Below are 13,774 nucleotides of genomic sequence, written 5' to 3'. Positions count from 1 at the left end.
GAGATAAGGTTCTTCTTACTTGAGTGTTTCCCCACATAGCCACCTTCATAACACTGTTTATTGAAAAACTCATCCCTTCCTTCTGTTGGTTGTGGTATTTTGTTTGTTTGGGCAAATGTGGAATTTTTGTGCCTTTTGCTTACAAATGATAATGTCAGACTAGATGTCAGCGATGGGGGCATGCTCAGAGGCATCTGATTTCCCTTGACACCGACCAGTATCTTGGATAGAGTGAAGATGACACTTGTTATATTGAGAAAGAAAAAATGTCAAGGAAACAGTGTTTGTCAGTTAGATAGCTTAGGGGCTGTTGTTGCAGAATCCAGAAAGTTCCTAAGAGCTGTAAGTTGAAATCAGCCATTTGCTTCAGCAATACTCTTAGGTCTGTTGCACCCTAAGACAGGCAAATGAAAACCCTCCCAACTTCAGCAACAATAAATGCAACAACAACAAAAATGCAATTTATGGTCCCTTCTTGCCTCCACTTTGGTTTTCAAAATATGGAGGACTGTGTGCTGGATTTTGTGTACAGACATAGCCTCCTAAACAAAAGTAAGACTTTCCGTTTTTTATCGTCAAGTGACACAGCCACCTGGTAAACCTCCGTTCTCTGGTTTCTAACTCACCGCAGGGCATGACCCCCCTGATGTACGCCTGCGTCCGTGGGGACGAGGCGATGGTTCAGATGCTGCTGGATGCCGGAGCTGACCTGAATGTGGAGGTGAGGGTGCAGAGGGCTGCAGGACCCCTTGGCCTGGCAGTTCCCAAGGGAAGGCGAGCAAAGAGGGGGGCTTTTTCTCCCGAGAGCCACTGCTGAGGGCAGGGCGCTCAGTCCAGCAATAGTTCAGACCAGCTGATGGGTTCCTCCTTCCCGAGGCCACCAGTCCCACCGATTTCGAAGGAGCTACCAAGCATGAATATTTTACTTAAAAACAACTAACAAAGGGAGCACCAGCTTTTTGTTGGCTTGGCTGTACCTAGTCTCTGATTCTTACTGCTAACCCATTGCTTCTGGGATCAGAGCAGAGAGAGCCCTCTGGAGCCAGCAGCCCTTGCCCTCTGCATAAAGCAGAGCTGGGCCATGTTCCCAGAGCTGAGGGGTAGCTCCCCCTCCCCCATGAAAGACTGATTGGCTCACCTGGTTGGCTGAGTTGAAGCCACAGGTCTTAAAGCTAATTGCCAAGCTTCCTTGGGGCAGTGTGCTACGGCAGAAAGCCCACCCCACAGGCTTTGGAATTTGACACTGGGGTTCAAATTCTGAAACTGTCCTCACTTTAGTGACTTGCTTTTGTGCTTTGGCAAGTGGTTTAACCTTTCTGAGCCTCAGTGTCCCCATCTGCAAAATGGGAGAATAATCAAATCACACCCATGTCAGAGAGTTGCGGGAATAAATAAATCCAGAGAGAACCTAGCATACTTCTGGGACTCAGTTAATATTGGTTTCCTCCCCCAGCAAGGGTTCTGATAGGTGAAACCACACTTTTTTGACCATGTTCAATGCTGTCTTAAGACCCACTCTTAAGACAAATATTGGCAGCCTCGAACACTGGGAAGATTGGCATGCCACAGCCCTAACTCAAACCCTGGGAAACCTTTGTAGTCCAAAATTAGATGCTCTTGTAGTTTTAGTATTGTGGGGTTTGGAGGCCTTTTTATGTTTGGTTTTGGGGGTTTTAGTGAGTTTTATATTCATCTGCGAGCAACAAACATAGTTTGGGAGCCATGACCATTTTGGATCATACAAGTTTCCTCGCCATCCACTGTGGATCCCTAAGCACCACGCAGACCCTGCAAAGGCTCCTCAGCTTTGGGTCCTGGTGGGATTCTCTGGTTCCCCCACACACACCCCAGTGCATCCCATGGCTCCTAGCTCAAGTCTCCCCCGGCAGGAGATGAGTGAACTCAGCTGATCTGAGTGAAACAGGCATCGTGGTGATAGGGCCCCGGGAACTCTTGAGAGAAAAACCATGTGTGGGTGCTAGTCCTGCAGCACCCCGACCTTCAGTGGCCCAGCACCACTCTCCTGGCCAGGGCTGTTTTGAGGCCCCCATATCAAAAGACCAACATCAATTGGCTTATTCATGGTATTTTCAGGGAAGTTTTTTATGCCCAGTTTCCAGAAACATTGAGGGTCTATGTCAACCAGGAAGCTGGCAAAAGAGTGAAATGAGGACAGTGTGAGTGAGCTGTGACCAGAGGGTGACGTCCTCTGTCAGATGAGTGGGAGTCTTTCCTGACTCAAAGGCTTGAAGCAGACCTCCCCTTCCCTACAGTTTGCTGCCACCAGGCATTTCCCCTCAAGGTGTGGGTGCCATAGCAGAGGCCCCTCACTCTACCTAGCATGCTGTAGTTCACAGAACCACCACCTTTCCTTAAGTAGAAAGAGAAGACAGGCAGGGAAGCTGGCTCATTATAGCCACCATTACAGCTTCTCCAAGGCCCTTAGAGGTGTTCAGAAGCCATCCATTTAATTGCTTTCAGATGAAAAGCAAAGAAGTCAGTATTTTTCAGCACCCCACATCGCCAGTACTCCCCAAGGCACCTTCCAGGATGTCCTGCGTACACCTTTAGATCACGTGCCCAGCCACAGATTGGTCAGCTTTGCTAGTCTAAGTACTGTGAAGGTCACATTTTGAAAATAACTTCAATTTGTTTATAGGTTGTCAGTACTCCTCATAAATATCCATCTGTCCACCCTGAGACCCGCCATTGGACGGCTCTGACTTTTGCTGTGTTGCATGGACATATTCCTGTAGTTCAGGTATTAACGTATTTCCCTATCCACACCTGACCTTTAATTTTACCTCTCCCATTATGCAAATCCGTACCTCTCCCAGCATGCATATTCACTAAGACATTCATATTGGTTAATTGCAATTAAATATAGCATTCATAGCCTAGGAATGAAAATATTATATGTAACGATCTATATGGCCTGGTTTTAACCAATATGAAATTACCACGTACCAACATGCAGCCTCACACACACAGTGGCCAACCTATAAAGCTGTTCCCGGTTGCTCGGGGGAGGGGCCTGAGCTGTGGTTTTGTGGACTGGCTCATTGTATTTGTTGTGTCATGAACATAAAACTTGGCTGGTGTGAGACCTCAGAGCCTCTCCTCGGGTAGGACCCCAGTGTTTGTGTAGAGTCTAGCAGTTTCCAACCAGTGGAAAGAAGCAGCCAAGTTGCCAAGGCAACGGTTCCAAAAGAGACTCACTTGGATCCCACTTCTTGACAATCGGATCCGGGAGATCTAGGATAAGGTCTTCTGAACCGGCTCCCCAGGCATGAAGGGATGTCCTCATCCAGCGTCCTTATGCACGTATAAATGTGTATTGATTACACCTTCTCAGGCTGTTGTAGAGTTGGTGTTTATTGGCTAGCCATCCAGTACATTCGAGATCTTAAACATGGTCTTCGCTTCATCAGAAAAGAGAGCTCAGCATCCAGGTCTGTGACCACGCCTGACGCCACAGCAAGTGCTGAGCTTCTGGTACATCAGGAAACCACCTCCTTGTCTGTGGTCCAAGCCTCTGAGAATTAACACAGGGAAGGGACTAGTGTAAGAGGGACCACTAGGCAATGTTGGAATGCCACAGGAATCCTTTGTTGTTTCCTGGGTCGTGGGAACCCTCAACACAGATCCAAAGTCATGTTAAAGGAGGTTGAGTGTGTGACAGGTCACACTGAGACCCGGTTTTTGCCTGTACAACATCATGCTCCGCCTACTCCTAGCAGAGGAATCTAAGAAAGAAGGAGCCGGAGGGTGGCCTGGCAGACACAGGTGCCATTCCTTAACATGCAGTGGCATTGCCAGCCTTTAAATCAGGATTAAGAGCGGTGGGCAGCCAAGCAGAACCGAACAGAAGTCAGGCCTCCTCTATGCTGCAGGTACACCAGTCACGAATGCCAAGTAGGCAGCCCCTCCCGGCTGTGCCCTCAGGGAGCCCCAGGGGTGATCATGAAAACAGATTTCCCCCACCCTGCCCATTTCAGATCAGCAACAGCAATGTGGATCACTCGTGTCTCACTGTGAGGGGGATCGGCCTGGACAGAGTCTCAATCTTTAAGAAGCCCAGCCATCTCAGGGAATGCTCGGGACTGGGTCCCAGGAAGCACAACCCCTGGAAGCTCACTCTGCCACTTACTCATTGTGCTTGCTGACCAGGAGACTTGGCATTTGCTCAGGTGGACTCAGAGCTATCCAGGGACTCTCGCCCTAATTGGTCCAAGCGATCTCCAGAGTCCTTCAGAACCCTTGATTCTGTGCTTCTAAGACAGTGATTTTCAACCTTTTTTTTTTCATGGTACAAACACACACTAATTACTAAGGTCAGTGCCCCTGACTAAATACAACCATTTTAATCTAATGGCACAAATAAATTAGTTACTAAAGAAGAAGAGGTCAGGGCCTCTTTTTCTTTTTTTTTTTTTTTTTTTTTTTTTTTGTATTTCTCCGAAGCTAGAAACTGGGAGAGACAGCCAGACAGACTCCCGCATGCGCCCGACCAGGATCCACTCGGCACGCCCACCAGGGGGCAATGCTCCGCCCACCAGGGGGCGATGCTCTGCCCCTTCGGGGCGTGCCCCGCCGCGACCAGAGCCACTCCAGCGCCTGGGGCAGAGGCCAAGGAGCCATCCCCAGCGCCCAGGCCATCTCCGCTCCAATGGAGCCCCGGCTGCGAGAGGGGAAGAGAGAGACAGAGAGGAAGGAAGGGGGGGGGGGGGTGGAGAAGCAAATGGGCGCCCCTCCCATGTGCCCTGGCCGGGAATCGAACCCGGGTCCCCCGCACGCCAGGCCGACGCTCCACCGCTGAGCCAACCGGCCAGGGCCAGGGCCCCTTTTTCTTTAGTAATTAGTTTATTTGTGCGTGAGAAACAAAGGTTGAAAATCACTGTTCTAAGCGACCACTTTCATGCTTTCTGACCCAAAGAGGGAGTCTTTCAGCCCTCTGATTCCATGGGCTTCTATCTCAGTGCTTCTAAAAATGTTAACATACGTATCAGTCACCCGGAGATCTTGCTCAAGTGCAGACTCTTGTTCAGTGGGTCTGGGGTGGGCCTGACAGCCAGTGTTTCCAGCGAGCTCCCAGGTGATGCTGCTGGTGGTCTGTAGACCACACTTTGGGTAGTCTCGGGTTCTAGAAGATACAAGAAGCTCCTAGTTCATCCTCGAGGTACAGTCGCCTTCACCCTGTGCACGTGGTCACTGACCGGAGGGAGAGCAGGAACACTGACATTGCACCGATTTCTGTCAGTTGTTCTGACGCCGCCTCGCAGTGCGTGTCCTTTAAGCATCTCAGTGGTGCTCTTCCTCCACAGCTCCTCCTGGATGCCGGGGCCAAGGTGGAGGGCTCCGTGGAGCACGGCGAGGAGAACTACTCGGAAACGCCCTTGCAGCTCGCAGCTGCCGTAGGTAAGGGGCGCCGATTCTCACCCCGGCTGAGGGTCTCTACCGCCCTGACCCTTGATGTGTCTGTGACTGTGTCTTTGCTGTATTCTCTTGTAAAACCGCTTCTCTGGGCTTGCAGGCAATTTTGAGCTGGTTAGTTTGCTGTTGGAACGTGGTGCGGACCCCCTGATAGGAACCATGTACAGGAATGGAATTTCTACAACCCCCCAGGGTGATATGAACTCTTTCAGCCAGGCTGCAGCCCACGGACACAGGTAGGCTAGGGCGGGCCAGAGCCACAAGGTCCCGAGTGGTGTTTGTTAAAAATGCAGATTCCCAGGCCTACCCCAGACCCACGGCCTCTCTGGATGTGGGGCCCAGAGGCAGTCCAGGCCCCAGCTTCGTGTCACACACACCAACTCAGACCAGCTGGTTTTGTCTTTCCCCAGCCGGCTGTCACTCTGGGCCCATCTCTAAAGTGAGGTGAGAAGAACCTATTTTAAAAATAACAAGTCACCTCGTGTTTGATTACTTCCCATCTACCATTCCTTCAGCATTAACTCCGCTGGGTTTTATTACACATCACCCCACGTAAAGCAGATTCACGATGGGGGCATTGCAGAGTTCTAGAGCCTTCCAGGTATTTGAGGAAAACACTTAGCTCCCAGTTGTCCTTGAGGAAACACCATAGTCATACTCCACTATCTCCTCCATCCCCAGAATGGAGCACCTATAGTCAGGACTCTGAAGCCTCCACCCTGGAGCTGGTCCTGTTCTCCTCCTTTGTCCCATGTGAGTGGTCCCCACCCCGTCCCAGCCCTGGCAAAGCCCTTTCGTCTCTGAGTATCTTCCTATCTGGGTTTATGATTGACAGGAATGTGTTCCGCAAACTGCTCGCTCAGCCAGAGAAGGAGAAGAGTGATATCCTGTCCCTGGAGGAGATTCTGGCTGAGGGGACTGACCTGGCAGAGACAGCCCCGCCCCCCCTGTGCGCCAGCCGCAACAGCAAGGCCAAACTGAGAGCCCTGAGGGAGGCCATGTATCACAGCGCTGAGCATGGCTACGTGGATGTCACAATTGATATCAGGAGCATAGGTCAGTCTGGGCACCCTTCCCCACTGGGCTGGCACCACTGCCCAGGTCTAGGACACACACACACACACACACACACACACACACCACCTCCCACCTGCCACCCACCACCACGTGGGCCCAGGGAACCTCTCATTTGCTGGTTGGAGCACTTGCATGCTCCACACCATTCCCATTGACAGCAGCATCCTGCCTGCCCCCTAGCCCCAGCCTCAGGGTATCTTTCCATGATTCCCAAACTCTGGACCCTGAGAAGTCAGGAATTTGAATCACCTGGGAGCTTGTCTGAATACACATTGCCAGGCCCTACACCCAGAGCTCCGCTGTTGAGGGTCTGGATGGATAAAGGCTGGAAATCTTTATGTTTAACAATCATCCCAGGTGGTTCCCAGCGGTTGGGGAATCACTGCTCAGGGCACCCGAATCCACGCAGCTGCACTCAGGCAGCGGCCAGGACAAGGACATGCCTTCCTCACCAGGGTTCCACCCACTGAGCTCAGGGGACAAAAGCACTCTCAGGAGAAGTTTGGGATGGCTCTTCCCTGAGTAAGCTAGCCCACAGCCGTCGCCTCCCTGCATCTGGGGAACAGGCTAGCCCGGCCTTCCCTAGTCTAGTGGCGTTAGCCCCGGCATAGGAACAGCAGAACCTAGTGTGTGCCTTAAACACAGGGTGTGGCAGGTCAAGGTAGACTGAGGGCCTGCAGAGGGGCCCCTAGCACTGCTCTGGAAATGGGCCTCTTGCAGAGCAGCTGGTTAGTATGTGAGACATTTATGCCATGGCCCTGAGAACCTATTTAGCATGGAGATGCAGCCCAAGACTGGAAGGTCAGCTTTTTATACACAGTAGTGACATGTGTGCACTCTCTCGTCTGCCTCGCCACGAGAGGGGAAAACGGCACCAGTCAGGCGCTGGAGAGGTTCCCATTATGGGAGGAAGCCCAGATGAAGTGCCCGCAGATGGAAATGCTGTGTTGCACAGGGGAACAGCAGCACTATTGCAATGTCCTCCACGTCTCCGTATGCAGCTGTAGATATCTACCTGAGCCACAGTAATAGATGGCGAAGCTTGCGGCTGGGATTCACCGGTTCTCAGGTCTCTTCAGGGCACAGAAGGGGTATCCAATCCCGGGCACGACTCTGCCCTGCCCTGAGCTACTTCCTCCCCAGAAAGTAGAGGGGATGGAGACAAATGAAGATAGTCCTGAGAAGGATGTCACAGGCCTAAGTCGTGTGCATAATAATGGCAATATTCTACGCCATGATTATATGTTGTAAAATGCAGCCCCTAATAATGTGAGTAGCAAGAAGAGTTGGACACCCATACTTAAGGGATTTGAATTATGACCTTGTGTTTCAACTGCTGCAAGTCTTTGGGGGAAAAAACACTGGCTCTGTTCACTGGAAGTCTGTCTCTTAGTCTCATAATTTGGTAATGTCCTAGGGAAAGGGCAAGTTTTAGATAAAACATGGCGTCTCTCTTGGTTGTTCTGTGCCTTGCCCTCCCCACCCCCCAGGTGTCCCATGGACCCTACACACGTGGCTGGAGTCTCTGCGCATCGCCTTCCAGCAGCACCGCAGGCCTCTCATCCAGTGCCTGTTGAAGGAGTTCAAGACCATCCAGGAGGAGGAGTACACGGAGGAGCTCATCACTCAAGGGCTGCCCCTGATGTTTGAGATCTTGAAAGCGAGCAAGGTAAATGGGGTTCAATACAGTCAGGCCGTCGGCAGAGAGCTAAGCCGGCAGGTTCCACATCTCAGAGGCCCCGTGGTTTGATCCTGCCCTCTGGGTAGGATACTTGTGGTCATGACTGCTGGTGGCCTGTATCCCGGCTGGCTAGAGCCACTCGTGTAGTCATTTCTGGGGCAGCTATTTTGCTGTACACCTGTTATGTTCCAAGGCATTTGGGCACATGGACAAATTAATATCTTCAGAAGATATCCTCTAACCCAGGGAATTTGCACAAAAGCTAGTGAGATAATATCCACCCATGTGCCCTAGGGCATTGGAGGTGGTTTATGAAACAATGTTAAATTCGGTGGCACAGGCTCTGAGAGGTGGCAGATGGTCAGGGAAGGTGTCATCCAGTGCCTGTTGAAGGTGTCACTGAGGTGCTGAGACTAGAGCTGGCCTGATAGACAGATAGGAATCCAGCAGGGAGAGGGCCATGGGTGTATACCTACGTGAATGGGGTGCAGGCCCCGCCGAGGTTCCTGGAAACCAGGCCCTGGAGAAGGTACAGAGGATCCGGTGAGCCCAGTGCTGACGCCTGGAGACTCGCCCCTTCCTCATGCCTTCCCAATTCCTGCTGACACCTGCGTTCACAGCAACAGGGAAATGGTGCAGCCCCTTCAAAAACCAGTCCAGACCTTGACCTTGGGATCATTTCTTTAAAATCTCTTTAGGGTCACTTGTTTGGTGATACCATATAGACACCCAGTACCCGCTGGTGGGCCGTGTGGCATTGTGTGTGTATGTATATGTGTAGAACAGTGAGAATGGACAGCTGTGGTGTGCCCATCCCCTATCCAGCCATCACGGTGGAAGCCATAGGTCAGGGGGAGGGTTAACAAATGTCACACCCCTGTGGCTGTGGAAGCACCAGGGCAACCAGTCTGCCCGAGGGGCTTTGAGGGGTTTGGGCACCAGCTATCACATACCCTAAACTAGGGCCTCTCAGTGGGCCACAGGGGCAGAAATGGCACAATGGTTGAGAGCCTGGGCTTTAGAACCACATTGCAGGGGTTCAAGCCTTGCTCTGCCACTTACTTGCCTTATAACCCCCAGTCAAGTTACATAACTGCTCTCTGCCTCAGTTTCCCCACCTGGATATGGGGACAATAACTGTATTAACTTCTTAGGCTAGTTGTGAAGATAAAAATGAGTCAATGACCCTCAAGTTGTCCCTGCCACTGAATGAGTGCTTTATAATCCCCATCGCAACGATGGCTTCACCAGGGGATGACACCCCCACTATTTCTCAAGGGGTGTTCTGTTGAAACCATCCCCTCAGCATAGATGATATCAAAAGATTTCATAGCCCAGTGCAACCCAGGGAACCCATGAATACTACGTGCTCCTCTCCTCAAGATAACATTGGATTATCCTAATTTCCCTACTGCAGAGCCTTGAATAGACTAATCCACAAAGGCAATCAAGTATTTTCCAAACTCCAGCTAAAATATGTACTTTCTGTTTACCATATGCCTGGCACTATTCTAAGCATTTTATAAGGATTAACTCATTTAATCCTCACAAACAACCTTTGAAGCAGATACTGTTCTTATCCCAATTAACAAATGGGGAAATCGAGGCACAGAGAGTTTGGCTAATTTGCCCAAGATCATTTAGTTGGTACGTTGGCAGAGCTGGGATTGAACCCATGTGGTCTGGCCCCAGCACCAGCCTCTTACCTGTTTGTCTCTGAACAGGCTTTGTGGGACACTGGGGTCCCTCTAAGACAGGGGTCGGGAACCTATGGCTCGTGAGCCAGATGTGGCTCTTTTGATGGCTGCATCTGACTCGCAGACAAATCTTTAATAAAAATAATAATAACATTAAAAATATAAAACATTCTCATGTATTACAATCCGTTCATTTCCTACCGCTCATGTTCATGATTGCAGGTGGCTTGAGCCAATCACAGTTGTCCTCTGGGACAACACCAAATTTTTATTGGATAATGCGTAAGGTACACGGGTTGTTGTATGGCTCTCACAGAATTACATTTTAAAATATGTGGTGTTCATGGCTCTCTCAGCCAAAAAGGTTCCTGACCCCTAATGGAGCCTGTGAAGGCGCAGGAGAAATAGCCCTCTGAACCAAGAAGGCAGCATGACGTCAGCCCAGGCTGGGCCGAGTTGCTTTCCACGAAAGGAGAGAGGGGAGCGAGGAGCTGCCTTTTTTCATCAGCAGGCTGGCCCCGCGGCAAAGCAGCAGCTCAGCCTGTCTGATTTCTGCACCTGGAGCACCTAGCCTGGGGTCCAGAATGGGCCGATAGGTCTTCTCATTAGTGCCTGTCTGCAGCCCAGGTCTCAGGGACCCCTGTGGGCTGATTTGTGCTTCCAGTCGAGCCCCACTGAGACCCAAAATGGGAGCAGGTGTGCTGGCCTCAGCCTCCAGTAATGAGCCTCAGCAAGTCTATTTAGACTGAATCCTGCTGGAAGCTTTTCAAAATCAAATGCTCCCTGCCCCTCACCCCCAACTAGAAAAATAAATAAAAAGGCTTTCACCTGAAATTACCTAAGAAACCACCTTAGTGAAAAATATTCCTAGTTCTGTTTCAGGGTCTGCTGTTCTAAATGATTTGGGTTGTTTTTTTCTTTTCTTTTTTTCCTTTAGGTTATAGTGGGAATTCCAGAAATTACTAAATCATCCTAGCTATGGGTGTTTGAAGTAAACTTTATTTTGAAGTATGACATACATACAGAAAAATGCCCGGATCATAACTACAGAGGCAAATTAAGTTTCACACCTACCCATGTGTGTGATGAGCACCCAGACCAAAAAATAGAGCATTGCTGACACCCCACCAGCCCCCTCCTGCCCAAGCCAGCCTCTGCCCTCCAAGAGTGGCCAACAGCTCTGACAGCAGCAGCTGGGATGGGAAGAAGGAGGGGCCTTTCCCAAGATGTGCGAACCAGGGCCTGCTCCCTGGCAGCTGTACTCATCATGGAGGGTGGGAGGATCCAGGGATGAGGCAGGGGCAACTCCTTGTAGTAAAGGGCAGTATGGAAGGATGGCACCTTCAAGAGTTGGGTTTGCTCTTAAATAGGGGTTCAATGGCATCCCCTACTGGTGAAATATGGTATTACACATCACATATACAGGGGGAAAAGAAGAAATACATTTCCCATGGTTATATGAAGTCCAGGCATCCCCTAGGTCTGGATGATATTCCTGTGGTCAGATCCTGTGGGTTTAATTGGATTTTCTTTTTCCAAGTTTTTGAGGTAGAAGCTTAGACTATTAATTTGAAACTTTTCCTTTTTTCTTTTATCTGTATTTAGTAGTATACATTCTCTTCTCAGCACCATACCCTTGCTGTATCTCACAAGGTGTTTTTTTTTGGGGGGGGGTTGTATTTTTCTGAAGCTGGAAACGGGGAGAGACAGTCAGACAGACTCCCGCATACACCTGACCAGGATCCACCAGGCACGCCCACCAGGGGCGACGCTCTGCCCACCAGGGGGCGATGCTCTGCCCCTCCGGGGCATCGCTCCGCCGAGACCAGAGCCACTCTAGCACCTGGGGCAGAGGCCAAGGAGCCATCCCCAGCGCCCGGGCCATCTTTACTCCAATGGAGCCTTGGCTGCGGGAGGGGAAGAGAGAGACAGAGAGGAAGTAGGGGGGCAGGGTAGAGAAGCAAATGGGCGCTTCTCCTATGTGCCCTGGCCGGGAATCGATCCTGGGTCCCCCGCATGCCAGGCTGACGCTCTACCGCTGAGCCAACTGGCCAGGGCCTCCCACAAGTTTTGACGTTTTATTTTCACTTTCATTCAGTTCAGTGTATATTTTATTTCCCTTGATACTTGATTTTTGGCTTATGGATTATTTAAAAATGGGTTATTTTGTTTGGAAGTGTGTGGGGATTTTTCTGGTATCTTTCTGTTATTGACTCCTAGTTCGATTCCACTGTAGTCAGAGACCACATTCTATGTTATTTTAATTCTTTTAAATATTTAAGGTGTGTTATATGGACCAGAATATGGCCTATCTCAGTATAGGTTCCACAGGCACTTGAAAAGATGTGCATTCTGCTCTTGTTGAGTGGAGTGGTCTGTGATTATTGGTAACAGCCTGTCAACCAATGATTATGCTGAGTTCTTCTATATGGCATAGGTGTCCCATCCAGATATTCAATCAGGTGTTGGGTTTGTGTTTCCCCATTTAGTTCTATCAGGTTTTTTTGTTTTGTTTTTTACAGAGACAGAGAGAGAGTCAGAGAGAGGGATAGACAGGGACAGACAGACAGGAACGGAGAGATGAGAAGCATCAATCATTAGTTTTTCATTGCATATTGCGACACCTTAGTTGTTGTTCATCGATTGCTTTCTCATATGTGCCTTGACCGGGGGCCTTCAGCAGACCGAGTAACAACCCCTTGCTTAAGCCAGCGACCTTGGGTCCAAGCTGGTGAGCTTTGCCCAAACCAGATGAGCCTGCGCTCAAGCTGGCGACCTTGGGGTCTCGAACCTGGGTCCTTCCGCATCCCAGTCTGACTCTCTATCCACTGCGCCACCACCTGGTCAGGCTCTATCAGGTTTTGAATCACACCCTTTGCTGCTCTGTTGTTTGGTGCATACACATTTAGGTCTGCAGGGTCTTTTGGCATATTAGTTAGTCCTTTTGTCATTAAGTAATACTGCTCTGCTTTCGCTAACTTTCTTTGCTCTGAAGTCTCCTTGATGTAGCCACTCCTGCTTTCCTTTGATTAATGTTTGGATGATATTTTTTCCCATCCTTTTATTTTCAACTTGCCTATATAGTTATATTTTAAGTTTCTTGTAAACAGCATATCATTGGGCTTTTCTTTCATTCTGCTGATCTCTGTCTTTTAGTTGGAATTTATAGACCATTTATATTTTATTTCATTATTGACACTTTAGGGCTTATATCTACCATCTTATTTTTTGTTTTCTACGTGGTCTCTCTCTATCTTTTGTTTCTCTCTCTTTTCTTTTCCCTACCTTCACGTGGGCTATCTGGACAGTTTTTAAATTCCATTTTTATTTGTCTGTAATGGTTTGGAGTATTTCTTGCTGGTTATCTTTTTTAGTGGTTGCTTGATGTATTACATTATGTATACATAATACCGAAGTCTACTTGCATCGTTTTACCATTCAAATGAACTGTAGAAACCTTACCTCTCTGTATGTCCCTTCACCATCTCCCATTTATGACATAACCATCTACATGCCATCACACACATTTAGAACCACACCAGCGTTATAATTTTTGTATTAACCATCAAGCATAACTAGGAAAATCAAGAGGAAAGAAAAAGCTTATTATATTTGTTCATATTTTTGCTTACCATGCTCCGCCTTCCTGATGTTCCAACGCTCCCTCTCTCACCCTTTCCTTTCTGTTTAGAGACTTCCTTCGGCTGTTCTTCTAGGGTAGTTCGGGTGGCAAATTCTCTTAGTTTTCCTTCATCTGAGAATGATTTCCTAGAGGATATTTTCACTGGTTATTATTTACTTAATATTTTTCTCTAAGTTCACCTCACCTGCCCTTAAATGTGTTTAGAAAGGAAACACGATATTACAATCATTCATGGAAAGCCCT

The 13,774-nt window shown here is 49.2% G+C and overlaps 1 protein-coding gene across 2 annotated transcripts in view; it reads left to right on the top strand.

Moving 5' to 3' along the window:
- Nucleotides 1–13,774, top strand: part of ABTB3 (ankyrin repeat and BTB domain containing 3) — a 297,169-nt gene that overhangs the window by 256,330 nt on the left and 27,065 nt on the right. Inside the window, exons 6-11 of one of the 2 annotated variants that reach the window (XM_066260041.1) lie at nucleotides 632–721; nucleotides 2,660–2,761; nucleotides 5,325–5,418; nucleotides 5,534–5,669; nucleotides 6,269–6,489; nucleotides 8,001–8,179. In XM_066260041.1, coding sequence (XP_066116138.1) covers nucleotides 632–721; nucleotides 2,660–2,761; nucleotides 5,325–5,418; nucleotides 5,534–5,669; nucleotides 6,269–6,489; nucleotides 8,001–8,179 — 822 coding nt within the window. The remainder of the gene's footprint in view (nucleotides 1–631; nucleotides 722–2,659; nucleotides 2,762–5,324; nucleotides 5,419–5,533; nucleotides 5,670–6,268; nucleotides 6,490–8,000; nucleotides 8,180–13,774) is intronic. The other variant, XM_066260050.1, reaches the window with a different exon arrangement.

This window comes from Saccopteryx bilineata, chromosome 1, assembly GCF_036850765.1.
Source record: "Saccopteryx bilineata isolate mSacBil1 chromosome 1, mSacBil1_pri_phased_curated, whole genome shotgun sequence".
In the NCBI taxonomy this organism is placed as follows: Eukaryota; Metazoa; Chordata; class Mammalia; order Chiroptera; family Emballonuridae; genus Saccopteryx; species Saccopteryx bilineata.
Note: the sequence above shows the minus strand (reverse complement) of the source record. Positions and strands in the feature narration are given on the sequence as shown.